We start from the raw sequence: 24,152 nt of genomic DNA on the forward strand, positions 1-24,152 counted from the left end.
GATGCCAGATTTGAACTCAGAAAGATAAGTCTTTGTGATTCCAAGCACAGTGCTCTATCCACTTCACCACCTTGCTGCCCATCTACATAGTAACAGTAATACTGTAAAGTCAACTTTGAATGATTTACTAAGTCTGATTAACACAATGACCCACCACAATTCCAAAGGACTCATGATGAAAAATGTTATCCACTTGTAGAGAGAAAACTGATCGACTCCAACAGATAGCAGGTCCAGTCACACGGGTTTATGGTTTTCTCCAGCTTTGTTCAGCAACATGTGAACAGGAGCACAGGCAAGTACAACACTCTATCTACTGTGAAGACATAGACTCAAGGACAAATAAAGGATAGTTAGTAAGCAGAGGTGATAAGTAAGAAATGGCAAGTCAGACAATTAGAGGGTTATAAGGAAATTGGCAAGTAGATTGATGGATGGACCAATTGGCAAAATTCAATTTCATAAATATTTATTGAGCATCCACTATGTGCCAGGCACTGTGCTAAGCATTGGAGATACAACTACAAAAAAGACAGTCCTTGCCCTCAAGGAGCACATAATCTAACTGAGGAAGATAATACACAAAAGGAAACTGTAAAGGGCGGAGGTGTCAACAGAGAGTGCCAGGAACAGGATATTCCCTGGATTTGAAACCAAGAACTGGTGGTAGAAAATGGAGAGAAACGGACCAAAAGTTGTTGATGCAAGACTGATGGGAACATGATCATGGTTGTGGGTTTGTTGAGACAAAAGTAAGGAATTTGGGTGAGATTGTCAAGTTGCTGAGCAGTAAAAAGTAGTGTTTTATTGGGGTACTTGGGGCTGAAATAGAAACACTAACAAGTTGTTCAAATAAGACTGATCATCTCACCATTATGAAACTTAGGGAAATTATGCAGTGATTCACTTAAGCATGCAAATTCTGTAGTTCTGCCATTGCTTAGTAACTACTATCTGCATGTCAAATGGAGGCTGCTCTCCTTTCTGAAGGCAAAGAACCTCAAAACACATCTCTTCCCACTTGAGTGTAAGGGAGAATGAAGTATTTTTAAAGGAAATAGAAGCAGGGTTTCAAAGGAACAAAAAGGGATATGATGTGAAGGGGAGATGGCTTTTGTTGGAAGTGTCACACTGAGGAAATTAAGGTAATTAGGACAGTGAGTAGTCAAGTAGGAATTGAGTGAACCACACTGACTCCATCTTGTGTTCGACTCTGGTGCTATTTCATTATGGGTTTAATCTAACTTCCATCTTGTGGGAAAACGTTCAGTTGGGAGAGTTGGGAGAAAATCTTATTGCATTGTTTGAACCTCATTCTATGTGGCTGGAAAACTGGACCACCTCTCCCTGCTGCCTACAGACCCTTAACTAATGACCTAAATTAAATGAAATCAACACTTTTTATACTTATGAACTTCAATTAAAGATGATGTGACAGGTGAGGATACTGACAAATAATCTGCAAAGTATGAATCAGGAATAAGGACGCAAGAAGCCAAACTGAAACAGCTCACAAAACTATTGGACTTTCTTTGAGAAAAGAATCAGATGCTAGAAATGACAAGCACTAAACACCACTAACACAAAAAAATTAAAGTATGACTTTGACAGCAAAGTTCTTATTAATAATGGGCATTCAAGATCAGCTGTTTGTGTTCTTGTTAGAGCAAACCTCCAAATGAGTGCAGAACTCAGAGAAAAAGATGGGGTTCCATGAAAGCGTGGCATCCTGACCTGCAAACCCCAAGAGCAGGCTGAACCTGGGAAGCCCCCGGGAGCTCAGCCCAGAGGAGGCTCCCTGTATTTTTGCTGCCACTGACAGGATCCTCTGTTGTTCCAAGTTCAGTCCGTCCTTCTTGCTGGAGAAAAGGAAGAACTCCAGGAACGCCTCTCCACACTCCAGATCTCTTATGATGAAGTCCTCTGAAAGGAAACAGAATTTAGGTGGCCTCGATGGGGAAACGCGATCTCAGAAGGGAAAGGACCTAGTTCTCCACGACTCCCTCACGTACATGAGGACTCCCACCCTCCCTTTTCTGCTCCCCTTCTACGGGTTGTCTCCCTCCACTAGAAGGGCAGCCCCTTGAGGGTAGGGACACAGTGCCTGACACACAGTAGGCACTCAATAAATGCTTGCTGACTTGGAGATTGGAGAGTAGAAGGGGGGAAGGGAAAAGACAAGTCTATACTTGAGGCTCAAAAAAGCATTTGGGGTCAGCCTGGAAGAGGATGTTCTGACTGGAATGAGGACAAATGTGCTCTGAGGAACACCAGGAAGGAGCCTCTGGGGTTCCTGACCATAAACCCTTGTCCAGTCTGTGACAAGAAGCAGGTAGTATGGACATTAAGTCTCAGGCTTTAGGCAGGAGAGCCTGGAGTGGAAGAGTCACTGGCCGTCATAGAGAGCATCCATCCAATGAGTGTTTATTAAACATCTGTCATGTGCCAGGCACCATGCTGGACGTTAGGCGTACAATGACAAAAATGGCCTGGTCCTGGCCCTCCCAAAGTTGACACTGTCCTGGGGAAGTGAGGCACACACGGGTAAATAGGGTGGCTAGGGCACACCAGTCACAGAGTCAGGAAGACTCATCACCCTGAGGTCAAATCTGGCCTCAGATACTTATGAGCTGGCCCTGTTTGCCTCAGTTTCCTCATCTGTCAAATGAGGTGTAGAAGAAAAAGGCAAATTATTCCCACATCTCTGCCAAGAAAACCCCAAATGGGGTCCCAGAGAGTTAGACACAACTGAAAATTGACTAAACAAAATTAATGCAATATGTATATGGAGAAAGTGTATGTGTGTGTGTGTGTGTGCACGTGTGTATGTGTGTGTGTAATAGAATGGAGGGTAGAGAAGCAGTGACAGTGGCACCTGCAGGAGCTGTCACTTGACTAAACCCCGAATGGAGCCAGGGACTCCCTGGGGAGAAGGGAGGGCACACAGCCTGGGCCAGAGTCTCCAGAAAGGCCCAGGGCAAAAGATGGGAGGAGGTAGACAAGCAGGCCGGTTAAGTCAAATGGAGCATAAGAGGAGCAGATAGCAAGATCAAGCCTGTCTAGAGATACGGGGCAGCTGATGATGTGGGAGGGGAGCCCTGGATACATCCATGGGGGAGTCACCTGAAGACAGACAATACATGAACCCATGGGGAGCAGAGGAAAAAGCAAACACAGGCTGGAAAGGGGGCCCTCACAGGGACACCCCATTGAAACCAAACTCCCTCCATCAAACCTACTTTCATTCCTCCCATGCCTAGCAGCCACCTTCAGCAGTGACAGAAAGGACAAAGGTAGGAAAAGCAGAGGCAGAGACTGGGGAACAGCAAATATCATGTCTCAAGAGGAGAAAAAAGGCAGGAGGACGAGGACAGTCTGCACTGCAAAGACTTCACCGAGGTAAAGGGGAGCAGTGCTCCAAGGGCCAGTGGATCTGGGTTCTGCTCAAGGCAGAGCAGGCCTTCCCTCCATTGTCCTTCACAGTCTTGACACCCAGGACGGCCAATGGGCCAGAGCCTGCTTGGCAAACATTCACCAGGCAGTGCACCACTGTGCTCAATGAACCAAGTCACTGCACCTGTTCATCAGCAGGTCCCTGGTGACTTTTAAATGGTTTCATGGAGTGACTGGGACAGACAGGCTAGGGGATGTTGAGGACAAAGCAGGGAGTGAGCAGCTGGAGGTGCTGAACATGGCCTTTTCATAAGAAGTCTGGCAGCAACGGCAGGAAGGGAGACAGGGCGGCAGTGAAAAGGCTACTGGGCAGGGACTGTTCATTGGATGCTCAAATCTGGGTGAAAAAACTGGAATTCTGCCAGAATTATTTGACTCAGTGATACCCCCTCTTCCCCACAGGAAGAAAGACCTGGAAGCCAGCTTCCTGAAACATGTGAATGGAGCGGATCACAACAAGCATGAGGTTTGTGGAAATTAAAGCAAAGTACACAGCACTCCAGAGAAAGAGGGGCCCACTGCCACAACAGTGGGCAGGGGGCAGACTGGGGGCACACGCTATCAGGCAGGTGGATGGACGGGTGTATGGACCAGTGTGCGCACCTCCAGTGGCTCGCCTCCTCCCAAGGAAGGGAAAAACAAATCTCAAGTTCTTCTCAAAGGAAAAACTCATGAGAGGCAACAAGGAAACAGGGAAAAGCCTGGGCCTGAGGAAGAGAGCCCTTTCATGTCCCAATGGCTCCAATGAATGAGGCTCAAGGAGGGAAAGAACCTGAGGGTGGGTGAGGCTGGGAAAGCAGCCCACCCATGGGACTTCCTTTTTGTGTAAATTCCCTAATCCCCAGTCCAGGGAGGAACCTGTCTGTAACCTGACTCACACATCCTACTAATCGTACTTAAACTGTTCAAGATTTCTGTCCAGTGTGAACCTTCTGATGTTGGGTAAGTTCAGCGCTCAGATGGAAGACCTCCCCATGAGTTTTCTCTCCAGTATGAATTCTCTGATGGGAAGCAAGGGATGAGCTCCAGCTGAAGGTCTTCCCACATTTACACTTGTGAGGTTTCTCCCTAGTATGAATTCTCTGATGTCGAGCAAAGTGTGAACTCAGGCGGAAGGCCTTCCCACACTCCTTACATTCATAAGGTTTTCCCCCAGTGTGTATCCTCTGATGGGAGGTAAGTTCTGACCTATGAGAGAAGGCCTTCGCACATTCTTTACATTCATAGGGTTTCTCCCCAGTGTGAATTCTCTGATGATAAATTAATTCAGTTCTCCGGCCAAAAGCCTTCCCACATTCAACACATTTGTATGGTTTCTCTCCAGTATGTATCCTGTAATGGGAAGTAAGGGATGAGCTGCGTGTAAAGGCCTTCCCACAGTCCTTACATTCAAAGGGTTTCTCACCGGTATGAATCCTCTGGTGATAAATTAATTGTGTTCTCTGCCCAAAGGCCTTCTCACATTCATTACATTTATAAGGTTTTCCCCCGAGATGGATCCAATAATGAGAAGTAAGTTCTGATCTATAGGAGAAAGATTTCTCACATTGACTACACTGGTAAGGTTTTTCTCCAGTGTGAATCCTCTGATGATAAATGAGTCCCGTTCTCCTGCCAAAGGCCTTCCCACATTCTTTACATTCAAAGGGTTTCTCTCCAGTATGAATTCTATAGTGGGAAATGAGGGAAGGATTACGGGTGAAGGCCTTCCCACATTCACTGTATTCATGGCGTTTCTCTCCAGTATGAATTGTCTGGTGTCGAGTGAGTTCTGCCCTCAGGCAGAAGGTCTTCCTACATTCATTACACTCATAAGGTTTCTCTCCAGTGTGAACTGTCTGGTGGCGGGCAAGTTCTGCTCTCAGGCAAAAGCCTTTCCCACACTCATTACACTTATAAGGTTTCTCTCCAGTGTGAAGCCTGTAGTGGGAAATGAGGGAGGAGCTTCGAGTAAAGGCCTTGCCACACTCATCACACCGATATGGCTTCTCCCCAGTGTGAACACTCTGGTGTCGATTAAGGCGAGTCCGCTGGAGGAAAGCCTTCCCACATTCCTTACATTCGTAAGGCTTTTCGCCAGTGTGAGCCCTGCAGTGGGAGGCAAGTTGTGACCTATGGGAGAAGGCCTTCCCGCAATCTTTGCATTCATATGGTTTCTCTCCTGTGTGAATTCTATAATGGGAGGTCAGGGATGAGCTGCGGTTGAAAATCTTTCCACACTCACTACACTGATGATGTTTCTCTCCAGTGGGAACAAACCAATAAGAAGCAAACAATAAGTTACAGTTGAAACCTATCCTACATTCATTATAATTGAAAAATATTTTCTTGGAGCAGATTCTGTTCCGTTTCTTTAGATCTGAGCACTGCCTGAAGCTACTTCTGTGAGCCTCAAGAGCGCAGACAGCCTCTCCAACAGGTCCTTGGCCTGGCCTGAAGCTCCTGCCATCACCCCTGCCTGCCTCCTCCTCCTCCTCCCTCTGCTCCCTCTCAAGGTCACCATCACTAGGGGCCCAGGTTTCCCTCAAGCAGAGAACAGAGGCATCCTTTCTGCTGAGTCCCTCTTGGGATGACTGTTCCATAGAAACACCCAGCTCTGGACCGGACTCCCAATCTGAAACAAAGAACAAACATGAATCCCCATCATCCTCACTTGGCACATAAATAGTCCTATCCTCTCTCTCCTTCCATCCAAAAAAATGAGTCTCTCTTTAAAATGTAGAACAAGTAATGTCTTGTTGGCACAGCTCAGAATGGCATATACACTGCTTCCAAACATCCTCTCAACAGGGAGGTCAGTGATGACACTTCCAGATGACAAGTCCAGCGTACCCATTTGAAATGGAGGTGAGCTCTGAACAAGCCCCAGAAACAGAACTTGGCTGGCCACCATTCAAGGATGATTAAAGGGGCCTCCTGAATTCTACTCATCCTGCCTTGATCTCGGACACACCTGGGCAGCCAGTTGCAGACACTGAAATGTCAGGCACTCAGGACTTGAAGCACTCCCTCAAGAACCTCCTAGCTCAGTGACCTTGGACAAATCATTTGTCACCTCTCAGCCTCAGTTTCCTCATCTCTAAAATGTGGATAATGATAGCACCTAACTCCCCCTCATCCCCAAAGGAAGATCAAAGCCAATGAGATGACAGACAGAAAACACTTTGCAAACCTTTGGCTAGCTTTGAGGATTCTCTTGCATGGGTTTATCTATGCACATGCAGTCCCAAGCTTTTCATGAGCGGGGGCTACACATCCCTGTACTTCTGGTGCTTAATGAATGCCTCCTGATGGCAGGATGGGGTGAGGGGTTAGGAAGAAGATCGAAGGGAAGGGGAAGGAATGAACATTTATAAGGCATCTCCTGTGTGCCAAATGTTTTATAAATATGATCTCACTGGACCCTCACCACAACCCTGGGAGGTAGGCTTAGGGTCATTTTACCAAGGAAGAGATGGAGGCAAACAGGTGAAGGCACTTGCCCAAGTCACCCAGCTACTGAGTATCAGAGGCTGGACTGAAACTCAGGGCCTCCTGACTCCAGACATGGAGTCCTAGCAGGTCCTAGAAAAGATTACCCAGGACCAAACTAGAGAATAGGGGAACTGTGATGGGTGAGGTACCTCTCTCTGCCAAGGCCCCCAAATTCCCCTTCCCCGCCCACTAGCTGACCCACCACAAAACTCCATGGCTCCTGTACTCAGACCCCCTGCCTCAAGGCAGAGCTCACTACTACACTCCTTCCATGGAGATCCCCCCAATCTCACTGACCCTTCACAACCCTAGAAGTACTGATGACCCCTTCCCACTCATTAAGTCAGAGGCAGATTCTTGTGTCTACCCCTCTCCTTCATAACTTGATCTTAATTATAACCCTAATTCAAAGCTGAGCACACATCTGAAGGGTCTAGGAAAAGTCTACAGAGTGAGAAAGCAATTGGTTCAAATATCCCAGAAGGATTCTTGGTCAGGGGACTCCTAGGGAAAGCCCAAGAGGCTGTCTGAGAAAGACAAACAAATAATGATGAAGAGATAAAGAGAGAAACAAGTCCAAGTGACTTCTTCTCCCATCCCAGGAGCCCCAGGCAAAAGGGAAAAGAGGCCCCCAGCAAAGCTGGTCCCAGAACAAGGTTAGGGTTAGGCTTAGGGATAGGAAAGCCAACCCTGGACATGGTTCTGTCTCCAGAGGTGGCATGAGCTGAGGGTTCCCCAGAGAGAACCACGGTACTTGGGAACCCAAAGCAGGGCGCCAACCTGGAAAACAGGTCAAGGAGACATAATCTGGGGAACCTGGATGCTCTGTTTCAAGAAATTATAAGTGAAAACTGCACAGAGAAAGGTAAAGCTAGAAAAAATTCTTCTAAACTCCTCAAAATGAAGGGTGCTGACACCAAAAACAAAGAAGTAAAGCCACAGTCTGAATCACACAAGACCTATCAGCTACCACCAAGACAGAGAGAAGATCATGGGGCGTAAAATTCCAAAGGATAGTGAGAGAGGTCAATTAAAAAGCAAATAAACCAGGGAACCTCAGATACCTCCTAGCTGTGTGACTGGGCAAGTCATATCACTTCCATCTGTCTCAGTAGTCTCGTCTGTATAATGGGGGTCACTGGGTTGTTTCCTTTCCACATCAGAGCTTGACATGAGTCACCTCATTTCCTTGTCCTTCCTAGGGTCTTCAGAGCTCACTCCTTTTCCCCCATTTCTGTTTAGAGACTCCACCAGGTGATCCCCCGTACACTTCTCTCTGCCTCCAAACCTCCTCCACAGCTCCCATGCCTGACTCTGAGCTTGACCACCACACTGGCCTCCCAAAACCCTCCCTCTTTCACACAGCCACCAAAGGACTTTTTTTTAAGTTAATTTATTTATTTTAATTTTCAACATTTACTTCCATAAGTTTTCAGTTTTCTTCCCCCCACTCCCTGAGACAGCATGCAATCCTATATAGGCTCTATATATACATTCCTATTAAATACATTTTCACATTAGTCATGTTGTATAGAAGAATTACAATGAAATAAACCAAAGAGCAAATGGTTGGCTTCACTCTGCATTCAGACTCTGCACTCAGATTCTGCATTCACACTCTGCACTCGGTTTCCCCTGCACTCAGACTTCGCACTCAGACTCCACAGTTCTTTCTCTGGAGAGGGACAGCATTTTCCATCACAAGTCCAAATGACTTCTCTTAAGGACAGCTCTGATCTAGTTAACTCCAAAGACTCCCGACTAACTGCCCTTCAACTCCCAAAGCCTTCTACCACCCGGCCCCAGCCTGGCCTTGCAGCCCAGCAGCTCCTGATCCTTCTGCCCTCTGTGACAAGCCAGATTGTACATGCTTGCACATGTAAACAGCAAGACATGAGTGGACACACACATACACATGCATGTGCACACTCAGAGCCCCCACTCCCTTTAACTTACAATTCAGGCCCCACTTTTGCATTCATCTGCTAGCCTTTATCTCTTTTGTGGACTACATAAATAATGTTAATCATGAATGCTCTGAACTCACTCACTCTACACCCACACTGTGTACATTTTTATATGCCCCACTCTCCTCACTCCATGCAGGTGGAAGCCCCAGTCCTCGTCTTCTTGTTATCCCCTGCACTCAGTGCAATGCCTGGCACCCAGTAGGTGCTTAATAAATGTTTGTTAATAGCTTGAAGATTCCTTTATTCTGGTAAGAAGTGGGGCGAGGGTGACCAAAGAAAAAGCCCAGCCCATCTCAGAGACCAACTCTAGACAAGCAAGTCCGAGCCCTTCAGGGCCAGTGGGACCAGCACAAGCCCACTGGCCCATACCCTTCTCTTTGGCCCAAATTATGCTTTTCCCTAGTTTGGCACATGACACAAACTGTAATAAGCTGGCCTTTTTTCCCCACAACAGAAGGACTAGGCTGGGACCCATGGCTTACAATTCTATAGGGGAGTCCACTCAAGAGCTCAGAGAACAAGCACTAATCCTCTTGCTGTCATTTGTGTCAGTCGTGTCCTACTCTTCATGACCCCATGTGGAGTTTTCATGGCAGAGATACTACAGCGGTTTGGCGTTTCCTTCTCCAGCTTATTTTAGGGATGAGGAAACTGAGGCAAACAGGGTCACCCAGCTAGGAAGTGTCTAAGGCTGGATTTGAACTCAGGGTCTTCCTGACTACAGGCCCAGCACTATCCACTGAGCCACCTAACTGCCCAATTAAATAACCAGTAATAATTTAGAGTTAGCTCAGGCTAATAATGATTGATTTATTAATTATGAGTATAATTTATTAACTGTGAATTCCTTGCTAATGAAGCTCTGACTCTGCACCAAGCACTGGGCTCAGCTCAGCAGGATAAGCTGCTCTCAGGAATGAGGAAATCCATGCACCAAGGGGAGGCCTTGATTGTTCCCCAGCGAATGTTGCCAACCACCATCCTGCCCAGGCTTCAGCCCAGCTCATGACTGCAGCGAGGGAGGGAAGCAAGGGACAGGAGACCTCAGTGGTCCTCACGCATTCACCCTTGGGCAGGACAGAATGAAAATGGCTCCTGGACCTACGGAGGGCCAGGTGGGGTCTCTCCCACCCTCGGAGATGACCTCCCATACCCTGTTGCAGCCTGTCTAGGGGCTCCCTCAGGGCCTTTCTCTGCATCCCCAGCCTGGCATACATTATGCACTTAATAGATGCTTGCTAACTAGCCGAGGCAGGGTGTCTGTCCTCTGTAACATGTCTCTCCTTACCGCCCCCTGCCCTGCCAAGCCTCTTCTTACAACAGCTGCTAACATTTATACAGCACCTACTATGTGCCAGACACTGTGCTAATACAGCACTTAATATGTGCCAAACACTGTGCTATTATCACATTCGATCCTCACAACAACTGGGAGGAATGGGCTATCATGATCCCCATTTTACAGAGGAGGAAACTGAAGCAGACAGAAGGGAAGTGCCCTAGCCAGGTCACCTGGCTGGTACCTATCTGAGGCAGGATTTGAACTCGGGTCTTCCTGATTCCAGGCCTGCAGTCTATCCACCATCCCCACTTGTGGCTCCTTTCTTAGCAGGGACCACACCTGATGCTCCCAGCACAAGAAAGGCCCTTCCCACAAGAAGGCAGCAGAGATGGCAGAGGTCTGGGATCATCTTTCTGACACACAAGTTAAGGGAGCTCAGAGAACAGACTAAAGTATTTCAGGCACCTTCACTCACCTGTCCAACACTTTAACCCTAATTCCTTAAGAAGATAAAGATGATGCTCTAAATCACTATTGATTAGAGAGATGCAAATCAAAACAACTCTGAAGATACCACACCACACCTATCAGATTGGCTAACATGACAAAACAGGAAGGTGATAAATGTTGGAGAAGAAGTAGGAGAGTTGGAACACTAATTCATTGTTGGTGGAGTTGTGAGCTGATCCACCCATTATGGAGAGCAATTTGGAACTATGCCCAAAGGGCTACAAAAATGTGCATACCCTTTGACCCAGCAATATCGCTTCTAGGAATGTATCTCAAAGAGATAATAAAAATGGGAAAGGGTCCCACATGTACAAAAATATATATAGTAGTTCTCTTTGCGGTGGCCAAGAACTGAATATTAAGGGGATGCCCATCAATTGGGGAATGGCTGAACAAGATGTCATATGAATGTAATGGAATACTACTGTGATGTAAGAAGTGATGAACAGAAAGACTGCAGAGAGGCCTGGAAGGACTTATACAAACTGATGCTGAGTGAAAGGAGCAGAACCAGGAGACCTTTGTACACAGCAACAACCACAGTGTATGAGGAATTTTTCTGGTAGACTTAGTCCTTCATAGCAATGCAAGGACCTAAAAAACTCCCAATGGACTCTTGAGGCAAAACGCCTTCCACATCCAGAGAAAGAACTATGGAACTGGATCACAAAATGAAGCAGACCATTTTCTTTTGTATTATGTTTTGTTTTGTTTTATGACTTCTCTAATTTATTTTAATTCTTCTATGCAACATGACTAAGGTGTATTTAATAGGAATGTATGTGAAGAACCTATATAAGATTGCATGCTGTCTTGAGGAGGGAGTGGGGAGGGAGGGGAAAAAGTCTAAGATTTATGGAAGTGTAGAACATTGAAAACAAAATAACTTTTAAAAAGAGAGAGAAAGATGGACCCTCATGAGGCAGAGAAGTGACAGATGGTGAAGAAAGGGCCAGATCCCAAGACAGAATAACACAGGCCTAAACCCATGATGGCGCCAGGCAAGAGGCGTCATCAGGCACAGGGTCGAAAGATGAAGAAAAGGTCTGGAAGGAGGAGCTGGAGACAAGGGGAAGAAGGGAAAGGGGCATTCCCTCCAGGTCAGAGAAGTGAAGGTGCTGCCAGCCTGGCTGAGCTACAGACCTAGGGAGAGGAGAGCACCAGGACAGCTCCTTGTCCACTATGGGGATGACAGGCCTCCCTCATCTACCCACAGCACGCCCTCTTACACTCACCCTCAGAGCTGCTGCATGCACATTCTCCTTTAGGATACCAAGGGGCCTCCCCTCGTTCCAACTGGTCCATCACATCAGGCTGGGAAACAGCAAGTCCTGGTGATGGGAAAAGGGAGAGTCCTGGCGTTGTCAAGCCACCTCAGGTCCAATCTGGCCCCTCTTGTTGGTATAAGGCAGCAGGCTCAGGGGGCCCAGGAGGGCCCACTGGCTCCTGTCAAGTCTCCAAGGAGCTGCCCAGGGACTTTCAAGGACAGCCTTGGACCCAAGGGAATGGGACGAGGGGGGACCCACACTCAAGAAGGGGACCAGGAAAATTCTTCCACCTGGGAACAAGGTGATCCCATCAGGCTCCCCGTGACTAAGCTCTCAGCCAACGCTCCTGCCCTCCCTCCAAGGGGCAATGTTTATATCCCAGGGGAGCCTGGGGTCCTCACCCAGGCAGACCATGTTCCTGTAATTCTCCAGCATCACCTCACAGTAGAGAGCCTTCTGGGAAGGGTTTAGATGCCCCAGCTCCTCATGGCTGAAGATCACAACCACGTCCCTGAAGGTCACCGATCCCTGAAACACCAAATACTCTTGTCTGGACTGACTTCTTGAACCAAGGTCCAGAAAGGGGACGGCAGATGACCAGATCAGTCTTATTTGAGAAGGACTAAGTGTCCCTGTTTGGTCTAAAACATAAGAGAAATGAATAAAGACACCAGGGCAGCTTCATGGGGTCTGCTGCTGGGGAGCCAGGGACTTTGGGCAAGGCCAAGGCTGACCTGCTCTGTCCACTGGCCCTGCCCTGAGGCAATCAGAGTTCCTCAGCAGGCACACACTAAGTGGATGTGCAGGCTCCTTCTCTCCTTGGACACCAGAGCCATGACAAAAGCCTGTGGGAGAGTCTGCATGCCTCTGCACTCCTGTCTATACTTCATTTATTCATTCTCAAATTGACACATCCAGCTCTAACCTCTCTGGTGACCTCCAATCTCAGATCTCTAACAGCCCTTCAGATATCTCCAACTAGACAGCCAGGAGACACTTTAAACTCAACATATCCAAGAGAGCTCCTTATCTTTCCCCCTACCTAAACCTTCTCTGGCAGTGGAGTGGATAGAAAGCCAGGCCTGGGGTCAGGAGGACCTGAGTTCAAATCTGTCAGACATCTGCTAGCTGGGTATCCCTGGGCAGGTCACTTCACACTGTTTGCCTCAGTTTCCCCATCTGTAAAATGAGTCAGAGAAGAAAATGACATAAACCACTCCAGTGTCTTTGCCAAGAAAACCCCAAATGGGGTCACAAAGAGTGGGACACAATGGAAACTGAACAACAAACCCTTCCCACCTCCTTCCTTCCTTCTTACTGTCAAGGGCCACCACCATTCTCCCAGACCCTGAAGCTCACAGTTTGTAGGAGTCATCCTGGATTCCTCACCATCTCTTACCCCCACATCCAGGCTCTAGTAGCATCCCTGGTCGATGTCGCCCCTGAAGCATCTCTGGTCCATTTCAGCTCTGCAGCATCTCTAGTTGATTTCACCTCTGCTACATCTCTGGTCCATTTCTCCTCTGCAGTATCTCTGGTCCATTTCTCCTCTGCAGCATCTCTGGTTCATTTCACTTCTGCAGCATCTTCCCAATATGCCCCTTTCTCTCTTCTGACATGGCCCCTACCTTGGTCCAGGCCCACATCACCTCACACTTAGACTACTGCAATAGCTGCTTGGGAGTCTGCCTGCCTCAAGTCTGTCCCAGTCCACTCCATCCTTCTTTCAGCCACTAAAGTGATTTTCCTGAAACGAAGGTATACCCATGTCATCCCCCTATGTCATAAACTCCAGTCATTCCCTATCACCTCCAGGATCAAACACAAAGTGCTGTTTTGCATTCAAAGCCCTTCATAACCTACCCTGCTCCTACTTTTGCAATCCCCTGACTCTTCCATTCAGTGTCACTGGCCTCCTGGCTGTCCCACGAACAAAACATTGCATCTCCCACTTCTGTGCCTTTGCCCTGAGGCAGCCTGGCTTCCTTTCCTGGCCCCACCAGGCTCACTGTCACCCTGGTCCGACACAGCCTTCATGCTCACCTGCCTGGCGGCCATGACCAAAGGCGTTGCCTCAGTTTCCCCTTCTGTCCAGGGGCATGGGCACAGGAGCGGGGGTGACAAGACCTCTCCCCCCACAACCTCTGACCTTTGACATGCAGCCTCCTCTCAGATTGGAGGGAGGTGAATGGAAGTGAACAGCCTGGAAGAAGACGGTGGAAAATGAACAGGAAATAAATTCCGAGGATGCAGCACCCTGAGAGCGTAAGGCGTTCTGGGAAAAGTAGTGCGGAGGTGGAGCTCAGGGGTTAGTCTCGCCCAACAACCCCCTCAACCCCGGGGGTGAGGGGAGGAGTCTGGCCAAAGTGCGCCTTCACATGGTCTCACACCCTCCCCCGTGCCCCACTCGCCTCCTGGGTAGACACAGAGGGAGGGGGCAGGGAGTCTGACCCAGCCCCGCCTCCCTGGGGGGAGGAAGAAAGGAGGGAGCAAACAGTGTGCTCCCTCCGCAAACATCTCTCCCATAGTCCGTTTGGGGACGGGGAGCTCACTCCTTCCTCTCCAAGGACCAGGAGACCAGACTTTGTGGACAGCGACCAACCCCAATGTCGCTTCCTCACCACCCTTTACGGACCGGAAGCTTACGGACCAGGCTCTCCTAGAAGCGGGCTTCCAGTCGGCCTTGGAAGCCCCTCGGCAAGGACAGAAGCTCCCCGTCTCCAGATTCAGTGTGAAGACCCGCTTCCCCCCAGGCCGAGCCACTTCTCCAGATTCAGTGTGAAGACCCGCTTCCCCCCAGGCCGAGCCACCCTTCACCCACTGCACTCGTCTATCCAGTGAGGCCAGGGGTAAATACAGAGGAGCGCGGAGGGGCCGGACCCCTGGGACCTGCCCCGCGGGAGGAGGGGGAGAAAAAGGGGGGATCTCGCCATGGTGGGGGGCACTGGTCTGGGGCTTGAACTTGAGCTTGGCGGGGGGGCCATATCCTAAGGGAATTGGATTAAAAGAGGCAGATTGCACGAAGTAGTCAGCCTCACTCTCCCCCGGTCATCCAAGTCCAGGGGCAGGAAGAGTCAGGGCGGCAGAACATGGGATGCAGGGAATGATTTTGGCCTCTTGGATGTCTGACCAGGCCCCAAGCGCCACCCCACTCCAACCCCCCACCCCCACCCCCGTTCCAGCCGCCTTCATGGCCATTTGAGACAGATGTTCTCATCTGTCCATTCTGCTGCGGGAAACCTTCACATGCTGGGGGGAATCCTGACTCACTGACCTTCGGAGACCTGTGGGCCCTCAACCCTCCTTACCCCCCACCCCCGCAGCCCGGTTTAGCCCTCTATCCAGAGGGTGTGACTGATGGACACGCCACTGCTTCTCGGAGCCACAGGTGAGCGGTGGGCGGATCAGGTGGATTTGAGCCATGGATGAGTTGCCCTCACAAGAGGTCCTTGACTTTCCTGAGCGTACCGATACCCCTACATCCACACCACGCCGGTTGTGGATGGAAGAAACGAAGCCGAGTCTGCCCTGTTGAAGGGAAGGTTCCCAAACCCTTGAAGGCCGCAGCCCAGCACGCTGTACCTACCTATGAAAAGGTCATGTACAGGGGAGACAGATGGGGAGGAGAGTTAGAAGGACCCTTTCCAAGGCATCTGGCCTGGAGGCAAAACACTGCCTTTCTTTTACTCCAGCCACTCATCTGCATGGGAGAAAATGGGAACTCTAAACTCTAGACTTCCTTAGTTATTAGATGGTTTAGCCTTCAGAGATTAAATTTACGATTAGAACCAGCCAGGGTTTAAAGTCTCTAATGGAGGGAACTGGAAACCCATAGAAGAGGAAGCCAAAGAAAAGATGAATTCTGAAGGCAATTACATTTGGAATTCAAGAGCTTGGCTCCTGGGCTGGAGCTGAGAGGCTGCAACAGCCTCAAGACTGGACTCCCCCCCTCCCCCCCAGCCCAAAGGAGGCTGCTGATGCCTAGCCAGGGGCTTCTCTGCCTTTCCTAAGAGAAACACTTCAGGATTTGTCAAAGTTCCTTAACTGTCCTCTCCAGGCACATGCTCAACGTCCCTCCCCATAACATTCTGGCTTAAATTCTTCTCCCACCCAGAATGGAGGAGATGCACCAGTCAGAGGGGATCTTTCCAAGGCCAACATTCCTGTGGAATCAGGGCTCTGGGCTACTCTTACTACAAAGAACTGGGTAGACTAGGCATGCCAAACCTGAAGAAATGATAGAAAATTGTGTTAGCCTGCCTTCAAATGGAAACACTTTGCACCTGGCTGCATTCAATATTCAAACACCCTGAGCCATTCCCCTCCTCCCCAATCAGGCTCCCAGTTCTCTACATACATTCAGTTGTCCCCTGTGTAATTGGAGCCAGCTTCCTGGGTCTGAGGTGGCTCAAGTTTCTTCAAGTCTCCAAGAAAGAGCTGGGTCCCATCTCTTTCTGTGCTCAGTGCAGCACTGACATGCCCACTCAGCCACTCGCTAAAGCCCATGGTTGTTCTTTTGTACAAATGCTGTTTCCCCAGCGATGAGAGGCAGGTGGTGAGGCGGCAGGACATCTCAAAGAATTTCAAACACTCCACCAACTCCAGGCCAGTTAGAGAGATTTAGTGCAGTTCTGAGATTTAACACTCTGGTGAGTGACTAAATTCCTTAGAGGAATTAGTAATTTCAGTAAGGCAAGGCAGACAATTTTATAGAGTATAGGAGGCTGATTACACAGTCAAAATTTGCACAGAATATAGGAATATGAGTAATATTACAAAGGGGAGGAGTTGTTAAGGAATTAGGTCATGGGGGAAGGGTCCCACTATCACTGGTGGCACTGCTATTGCGGTCCTGTCTGGCTAAGAGGACGATGTGATTGTGGTTGAGTGCAAGGACACGCCTGTGTGAATGTGTGGTTTGGATCTGGGGTCAGTGGCTGGCCTGAGCAGTGGGGCCCATCAGGGGCCGGGCCAGCTCTATTAGGATGCCATCACCCAGGACGTCCCCAATACTGGCACCACAACATGACTGCCCTTGAACTCAAATTGAAGGCTCTAAACCCTCATCCTAGATGCCCTCTGAGAACTTTCTGGGTTTCTGCGGCTGCACCCTCTTGGTTATCCTCGTTTGTCTCCTTCATTGGCTCTCCATCCATGTCCTGCCCACTAACAGGTATCCCTCAAGTCCCTCTGGGGTGGAGAACCTACAGCCTCAAGGTCACATGTGGCCTTCTAGGTCCTCGGGTACAGCCCTGTGACTGAGTCTAAGTTTTACAGAACAAATCTTTTATGAAGGGGATTAGTTATGTGAAGCTGGGATTCAGTCAAAGGGCCGCACTTGAGGACCCAGAGGGCCATAAGGTTCCCCACCTCTGCCCTAGACTAATGATTCCCTGATTGATAAATCCAGCCCCTCACCACAGCTCCTGATAGTTCATCATCTACAGACTTCTTACATTATGAAAATATGACTTACCTTAAGAATTCTGAAAGAAATCCACATTCCAAAACAAAGCTATGTTAACGTTACTGTACAGTGCTATGCTCTGCACTCCTGCTCTGCCACTCAGTGCTCTATCTTCACACATTCCCCACAAAAAATAAAATTCACCCAGTGAAAGGAGAATGAGTGAGCAGAATACCCGCAGCAGCTGATCCCCCGACACAGAGAGGAGACTCCTGCCCCATTCTGTGCCCCCTTCTCCCCACCACTATCTGCCCTCTGGCACCAAAGCACAGGTCTGTCCTGGCCAGTTCCTCCTGCTGCTCTCCCTGCCAACATTTCCTTGAGCCATGTGCCACTCCCTCCATGGGTACTGACCACCTTCCTTCCTCCCTCACCTCCAGGGACAAATTCGCATTACGTAAAAATCACTTTACTGTACGGGTCTGCAGGAAACTGTTGCCTACTGGTCACCCTGAATCGACTGTCTCATAGGCATCTCCAATTCATTGCCACCTTTTCAAACTTCCCTTTTAATAACTTCAGGCCACTGTTGATCCTCTTAGCTGTAACATATTCAACTGTTCATTCACCCCTGCCTACATCCCATCACATGCCATGTTTTGTGGTTTCTACCTTCACAGTAAGACTCACGTACACTACCATGCCTCTTCCCAATCACACAACCACCGCCTTGGTTCAGGCCCTCACAGCTCATTACCAAGGATGTAGACTTTATGGCCTTTGTACCACTGAAATACTCTATTTGCCCTGAAGAGAGTTTTCAACCAGCACAGGAGAGCCACTTTTCCCATCTTTGAGTCTGTTTCTTCATCAGTAAAATCAGGGAGTTGAACTGCACCACATTGAGGTCCCTTCCTTCCTGCTCCAACATTCTGACTAGAACATGGGGAATGCTCATGGGCATCCCTCAAGGTGAGGCCTTGATCTTTTTCCCGTGAAAATATGTGTGGCTGCCGGTCAGCATGAGCAGATTGCAACCCCACACCAGCACTGAGGAACTTCAAAGAATGAGAAGACAAGTGATAATGGGCAGCTCTGTCAGAAGCTAAGTGCTTCACCAATATCTCATTGGGGAGGCAAGTGCTGTTATTTTCATTTTGCAGATGAGGAAACTGAGGCAAACAGAGGTGAGAGACTCAGCCAGGGTCCCAAAACCATGCAGCCTCTGAGTCCCAGGGCTCTGTCCACTGCACCACAAGCTTCCAGCACGCTGGGCGTGGCCCCCTTTGAGAGGAACACATGCAAAAGCTAGGCTGGATACACAGGATGAATGTCTCAGAGGTACAGACCCCTCAGAATGAGGGCTGGTCACCCTCTCACATCCCACCCCTCAGTAAGCATGGATGGTTTACAATCTGTCACTGAAGCAATCAGTCCAATGTTGGAGCTACCAGTTTCACTGGAAGATCAAGGTTGGTAGCTTACCTAGATCAGGGGTGGGGAACCTAAGGACTTGTTCTGTAAAATTTGGATTCAGTCAAAAGGTCACACTTAAGGATTCAGAAGACTGCGGTTCCGCACCCCTGACCTAGATCTTGGCTCATACTAGGCAGAAAAGATGGAGAAATATGCCTCTGTCCAGCTTGATAATGATGCATTTCAATGGATCACTCACTGAAAAAAGGAATCCCCAAACAGACACTGCCTGAAGAGGCAGCCCCACCCCAAAGGGACTGGGGCTCCCCCTCCGTCCTCCCATTTTGTTAGGAAAAGGGCAAATGTTTTCCAAAAAGGGAAGATAGTCTACAAGCTACATAGAGGTCAAGGAGTTTGACTTAGGTTCCTGGGGAACGTCCAGAGCTTCTATGAAAGAAATGGAGAGTGAAAAGGAACCAGTGACTACACAGTGCTAGGACAGCCAGACCTTGGAGGCTAGAGTCACATGGGGATGCCCATAGACCTGTCCTCCAAACAATGCTTTAAAATGCACACAATACACACATGATATATTAACAACAACAAAAATTCAGACGGCCCAGGCCAAGGAGTCGTTTTCTGTAACCAAGCACGAGTCCTTTTTCTGGCAAAGTCATTAAGCTGTGGCAGGTAGGGGAAATATTACATTGGTACTTGCAGCCTTAGGGACACCAGCTGTTTCCATATTGCATCATTCCTGGACCAATGTCTCCCACTCTCCTTGCCCCACCCAGAGGAGCCTCCATCCTAAAACCTCCCCCTTCACTGAGTGAGCCTAACAGCACAGCCAGCTTCCTGCTCCCAAAGTCCACCTCCTGGGTTGAGATTTGGCGTGATAACTGAACAGAATGGGGGTTGGTTTAACATTCTTTTCATTCACACAAGACATGGTCGGAGATGTTCTAATGAATCAAGTTTAGAGTATAATGTGTCAGGCCCAGCGCTAAACCCAGGGGATACAGCTAAGGCCATCCCTGCCCTCTAAGAGAGGTGGCCATGGAAGAAAGGTGTTTTGGCTTGCAAAGTCTCAGGCATAGTGAGTGGACAATGAGCAGTTAAGTGGCTATCCAGAAAGAATCCACAAAGTAGAATTAGGGCTAGATTGAGTGGGCTTTCCCAGTAAGTCCATGACCTGGGAAGGGCCAGCACAGTCCAAGCCCAGGACAGGAGGAGAGTGTGACAGGTGACTAGCCAGAATGAGCAGCTGGTCTGGAATTAGCTAGAGTGAGCTATGGGAGTTTGCATTCCCTGACCAGTCAGGACAGCTTAGCCCCAAGGTGGGAGGAGGACGCAAAAGGCTGGGAGCTGATGGGGTTAGAGGTGACAGAGAGGCAACTCAGGCTTTTCATTGCCTTTCCTGATAGGTTTATTCAACTACAGGAAGCTGATAACACAGCAGACAGTGCACTGGGCCCGAATTTCCAAGTTCAAATCAGGCTTCAGACACCCACTAGCCCTGTGACCCGGGACAGGTCACAGCCCTCATTTGCCTCATTCTTCTCACAAAAATTTTCTTTGCAAAACTGAGATCATGCTAGCACATACCTTCCAAGATTATTTAAGGATCAAATGAGAGATCTGTAAAGTATTTTGCTATTAGTTATTGTAGCAGCTATCATGGTGAGAGGCAGAGTGAGCTGGCAGAATGTAGAACTGGCCTCAAAGTCATTTAAGACGGATTCGGGTTCAGACTCTGACACCTACTGGCTGTGCATGTTCTAAGGTAGTTGTGTCAAATTCACATGAAAACAGGGGCCTAGGGTTAAGGATTCTTTGAGCTGCATATTGCCTGGGAAAATCACATATGTACATTATCTATGCTGTAGTGTATCTGTTTATTTTGCTAAATTTCCCCATTCCATTTTAATCTGAGAGAACACCTCAGAGTACCCGCAGCCTGGGTTTGACACTTCTGCTTTATAAGACAAATTGTCAGTGGGGGATTTCTTCATCCAGGAGTTTCCTATCCTAATGGACCACAGGTCCAGCCCTTATGCCTATGGATCTGGCAGGTAGAGGCTGGAAGGCTATAGACAGAGCTTCCCTACATTGTAGCCAAGCTTTAATAAAGTCTCTTCTGTGATTTTTATGGAGAAGATGGAAAGATGTAGAGTAGAAGGTAGTAGAGATGCAGCCTGACCCGCTTTGGTGGCTGCTGCAGCCCTACCTCCCCAGCATGCACAGCACCTAAAGACCCAGAAGAGAACGTTCTTGTCACCCCAGTCCTGGCAAATGGTCTAACAGCAGAAATAGACAGGTTTATCTGGAAAAAGAACACCAAAGAAGAGACATGACCATCTGTTTTGTTATTGCATGGTAAGGACCAAGGGACCATTCCATTGGACTTACAGATGACACATCTTCTATTCGTTATCACCTGGAGAGTAAGGATCATCCTGCTTTTCTGTTTGTATCCCCAGGGCTTAGCACAGTATAGTAAGTGCTGAATAAATGCTTTTTCATTCATGCAATGCAACTGGGTAGATTCAGAACTGGTTGAATTTAGTTAAATTCAGAACTGGCTGAACTTAAAGTGGAGTTGTCAGTGATATAATATCAGCTTGGTAGGAGGCTTCCAGGCAAGTGCCCTAGACATCTGGGCTTGGCCCTGGACTACTGTTCGTTTTTAGCAATGATGCGGATCAGAAGACAAAACACAAACTCAGCATTTTTTTCAGACAAGACAAAGCTGGGAAGGATCGCTAACGTGCTGGACCCCAAAGGAATTTAATAAGATGAAATTCAATTAGGGCAAAGGTAAAAACCTAAAGACCTAACCCTACATGTGCTCTGGGTTTGAAAAAAATCTATCACACTTCGCTCCTATCCTAATATAACAGTAATAATAAACAATAATAGATAGCATCTATATAACACTTTAAGGTTTACAAAGCACTTAACAGACATCTCATTTTATCTTCACAACAACGCTGGGAGGTAGAAGCTATTATATCCCTATTTTACAGTGAGGAAACTGAGGCAGGTAGGTTGAGTGTCAACCAAGAGTCACCCAGCTAATGAGTGCCTGAGGCCAGAGATGAACTCAGGTCTTCCCAACTCCAGGTCCAGAGCTATCCACTGCAACCCTTGAGGGCCAAGACAGAGCTAAGACATGGAGTATTGCCAGCCAGGAAGAAGGAACATGAAGACTGATGCTTCAGCAGGACCAAAGAAGGTGCGAAGGGAGCCACTAACAAGCCATGCTAGAACACAGAGCCCCTGGAATAATGTAGCAGATAGAGGAGGGATGTGGGCACACCTGTTCATTACAAAAATCACTTTGGCAGCCATGTAGAGGTCAGTCCAGTGGCAGAGGCAATGAATGGATAGATGGTAGCTGTGTGAGGAGAGAGAAGGGAACACACATGGGAGAGGCTGTGCAATTTGAAATAACAGGACCTGGTAACTCAGTGTATGTGGGATGAGGACAAGGGAGGAGCCAAAGATGACTCCAAGACAGTGATGCCCTCAACGGAAATAGGGGAGTTAGGAGGAGTGGCCTTGGAGGAAAAGATAATCCATTCTGTTTTGGCCATGCTGGGTTTAAGATGCTGATAGGACATTCAGTTAGAAATGTGACATGGGATGATATAGACTTGGGTATCCCAGAGATGGTCATTAAAGCCATGGGAGCTGATGAGGTCACTGAGACTGTCAATTCCTATATTCATAAGGGTTCCTTCAAGTAGGAATTCTCTGATGTCGAGTAAGATCTCCATTCTGGCAGGAAGACCTCCCACACTTATTACATTCCTGTGGTATCTCTCCAGCATGAATTTTCTGAAGATAAATCAGGTTAACCTTTTGGCAGAAGGTTTTCCCACATTTGTTACATTTATAAGGTTTTTCTCCACTATGAATTCTCTTATGTTTAATATAATCTAACCTACAAGAGAAACATTTCGCACATTTATTACCCTCATAAGATTTCTCTCTAATATGAGTTGTCTGATGTCAGGTAAGGTATTCTCTGAGGTGGAAGGCCTTCCCACATTCATTACATTCACAGGGTTTCTCTCCAGTATGAATTCTTTGATGTTGAGTATGGTCTGGCCTCAGGGGATAGGCTTTCACAGGGTTTTTTTCCTGTATGACCTCTCTGGTATTGCGTAAATTCTCTCCTCAAGTGGAAGGCTTTCCCTCATTTATGACATTCATAAAGTTTCTCTCCAGTGTGACTTCTCCGATGTCAAGTGAGCTCTCCCATCCAGAAGGCCTTCCCACATTCATTACATTCATAAGATTCCTTTCTAGTGAATCCTGGGAACTAGGCTTAGGAGGCTTATCCTATATCTAGCTCATGAGGTGTCTCTTCAAGAAGAATTCTCTGGTACAAAGTAGGCACCTTATAAATGCATGTTGATTAAGTGATGTTCAGCGTGTTGTGTACTCTGGAGGAAGGCCCACCTGCATTCATTACATTGGGGAAGTTGATGGATGGGCTATGGCTGAAGGTTTTCCTATATTATATGAACACATTTTCTCTTGAAGGCTAAATAGGGTCTATTGTTCAACTGATGGAATACCCACATCCATTATGCTTAGAAAATATCTTCTTCCAGTAGACTCTATTACATTTACTTAGGCTTAATTAGAAATGGAAATTCCCATGTATATCATATTTATGGAAACTGTCTACTACCTATACTCTCCACGGGAGGAAGGGACTGGCCCAAGCCTGCACTTTGGCATGCTTCCGACATCCTTTCACATGACTGGGAGCTTTCTTTTTGGCTCATCATATCTCGCTGAAATGGTTTCTGTCAATTTCTCTGAAGCCTCTCTCCCACAGGATAAGATTCTCAGGACTGTTGGAAGCTGAAGACACAGAAATCGTACCTTGGGAGCCTATGGAGAAATGCTTCCCTGGAAACACCCAGCTTTGGAGCTGCCTCTTTTGTATCAGGTCTAGTCTCCCTATCTGAAAGAAATAAAAAATGTGAGTAAATGAGAAAAAAAAATTACTGTCTAACTTGAAAGGACAGACCAAATAACCTTACTACTACCATTTTTATTTTACACTCATTTGTAGTTTGTCAAAACCTTCACACTGATTCTCACAAAGAGGTTGTGAGGAAGGAAAATCCATTACTATATTGGCTAAACGAGGAAACTGAGTGATTGGCAAAATTAATTGGTAGCAGTCAGTCAGTCCACAAGCACTTATAAAGCACCTACTACATGCTAAGCCTTGGGCTAAGCACAAAAACTAGGCCCTGCTCAGAGTCTAATGAGGGATATGAACAGCAAAGAGCCCTGTCCAGAGGAGCTCCAGACAGAGAGTAAGCACTCACACTGAGGGGGAAACATCA

General features: G+C 47.9%; 2 protein-coding genes and 1 long non-coding RNA gene across 5 annotated transcripts in view; 1 reads left to right on the forward strand and 2 right to left on the reverse strand.

Annotated features, from left to right (window-relative positions):
• Positions 1-452: 452 nt before the first annotated feature.
• On the reverse strand, positions 453-14,015 carry LOC140504159 (uncharacterized). Its single transcript, XM_072608781.1, has 4 exons — positions 13,958-14,015; positions 12,359-12,598; positions 11,925-12,020; positions 453-6,067 (listed from the first exon to the last, which is right to left on the reverse strand). The coding sequence occupies exons 1-4, from the start codon at positions 14,013-14,015 to the stop codon at positions 4,359-4,361; spliced, it is 2,103 nt and encodes a 700-aa protein (XP_072464882.1). The 3' UTR covers positions 453-4,358.
• A 284-nt stretch (positions 14,016-14,299) lies between these two features.
• LOC140508118 (uncharacterized) lies at positions 14,300-23,801 on the forward strand. Its single transcript, XR_011968296.1, has 2 exons — positions 14,300-14,806; positions 21,904-23,801. It is a non-coding gene; the product is annotated as an uncharacterized lncRNA (long non-coding RNA).
• LOC140508070 (uncharacterized) overlaps positions 22,737-24,152 on the reverse strand; it is a 31,965-nt gene continuing 30,549 nt past the window's right edge. For all 3 annotated transcript variants that reach the window (XM_072615799.1, XM_072615798.1, XM_072615795.1), the window contains one exon: positions 22,737-23,761. The gene's annotated coding sequence lies outside the window, so the exon portion shown is untranslated. The remainder of the gene's footprint in view (positions 23,762-24,152) is intronic.

The sequence above is a fragment of the Notamacropus eugenii genome, chromosome 5 (assembly GCF_028372415.1).
Source record: "Notamacropus eugenii isolate mMacEug1 chromosome 5, mMacEug1.pri_v2, whole genome shotgun sequence".
Taxonomy (NCBI): domain Eukaryota; kingdom Metazoa; phylum Chordata; class Mammalia; order Diprotodontia; family Macropodidae; genus Notamacropus; species Notamacropus eugenii.

Bases quoted from the DNA above. Each gene is read 5' to 3' on its own strand.
- LOC140504159 (XM_072608781.1), bottom strand. From the start codon at position 14,015: ATGGCCGCCAGGCAGGTGAGCATGAAGGCTGTGTCGGACCAGGGTGAC. The intron at 12,599-13,957 runs GTGGGGCCAGGA...CTTATGTTTTAG, and splicing joins CCAGGGTGACAGTGAGCCTG to ACCAAACAGGGACACTTAGT. The intron at 6,068-11,924 runs GTGAGTGTAAGA...TCTTTGTTTCAG, and splicing joins TGCATGCAGCAGCTCTGAGG to ATTGGGAGTCCGGTCCAGAG.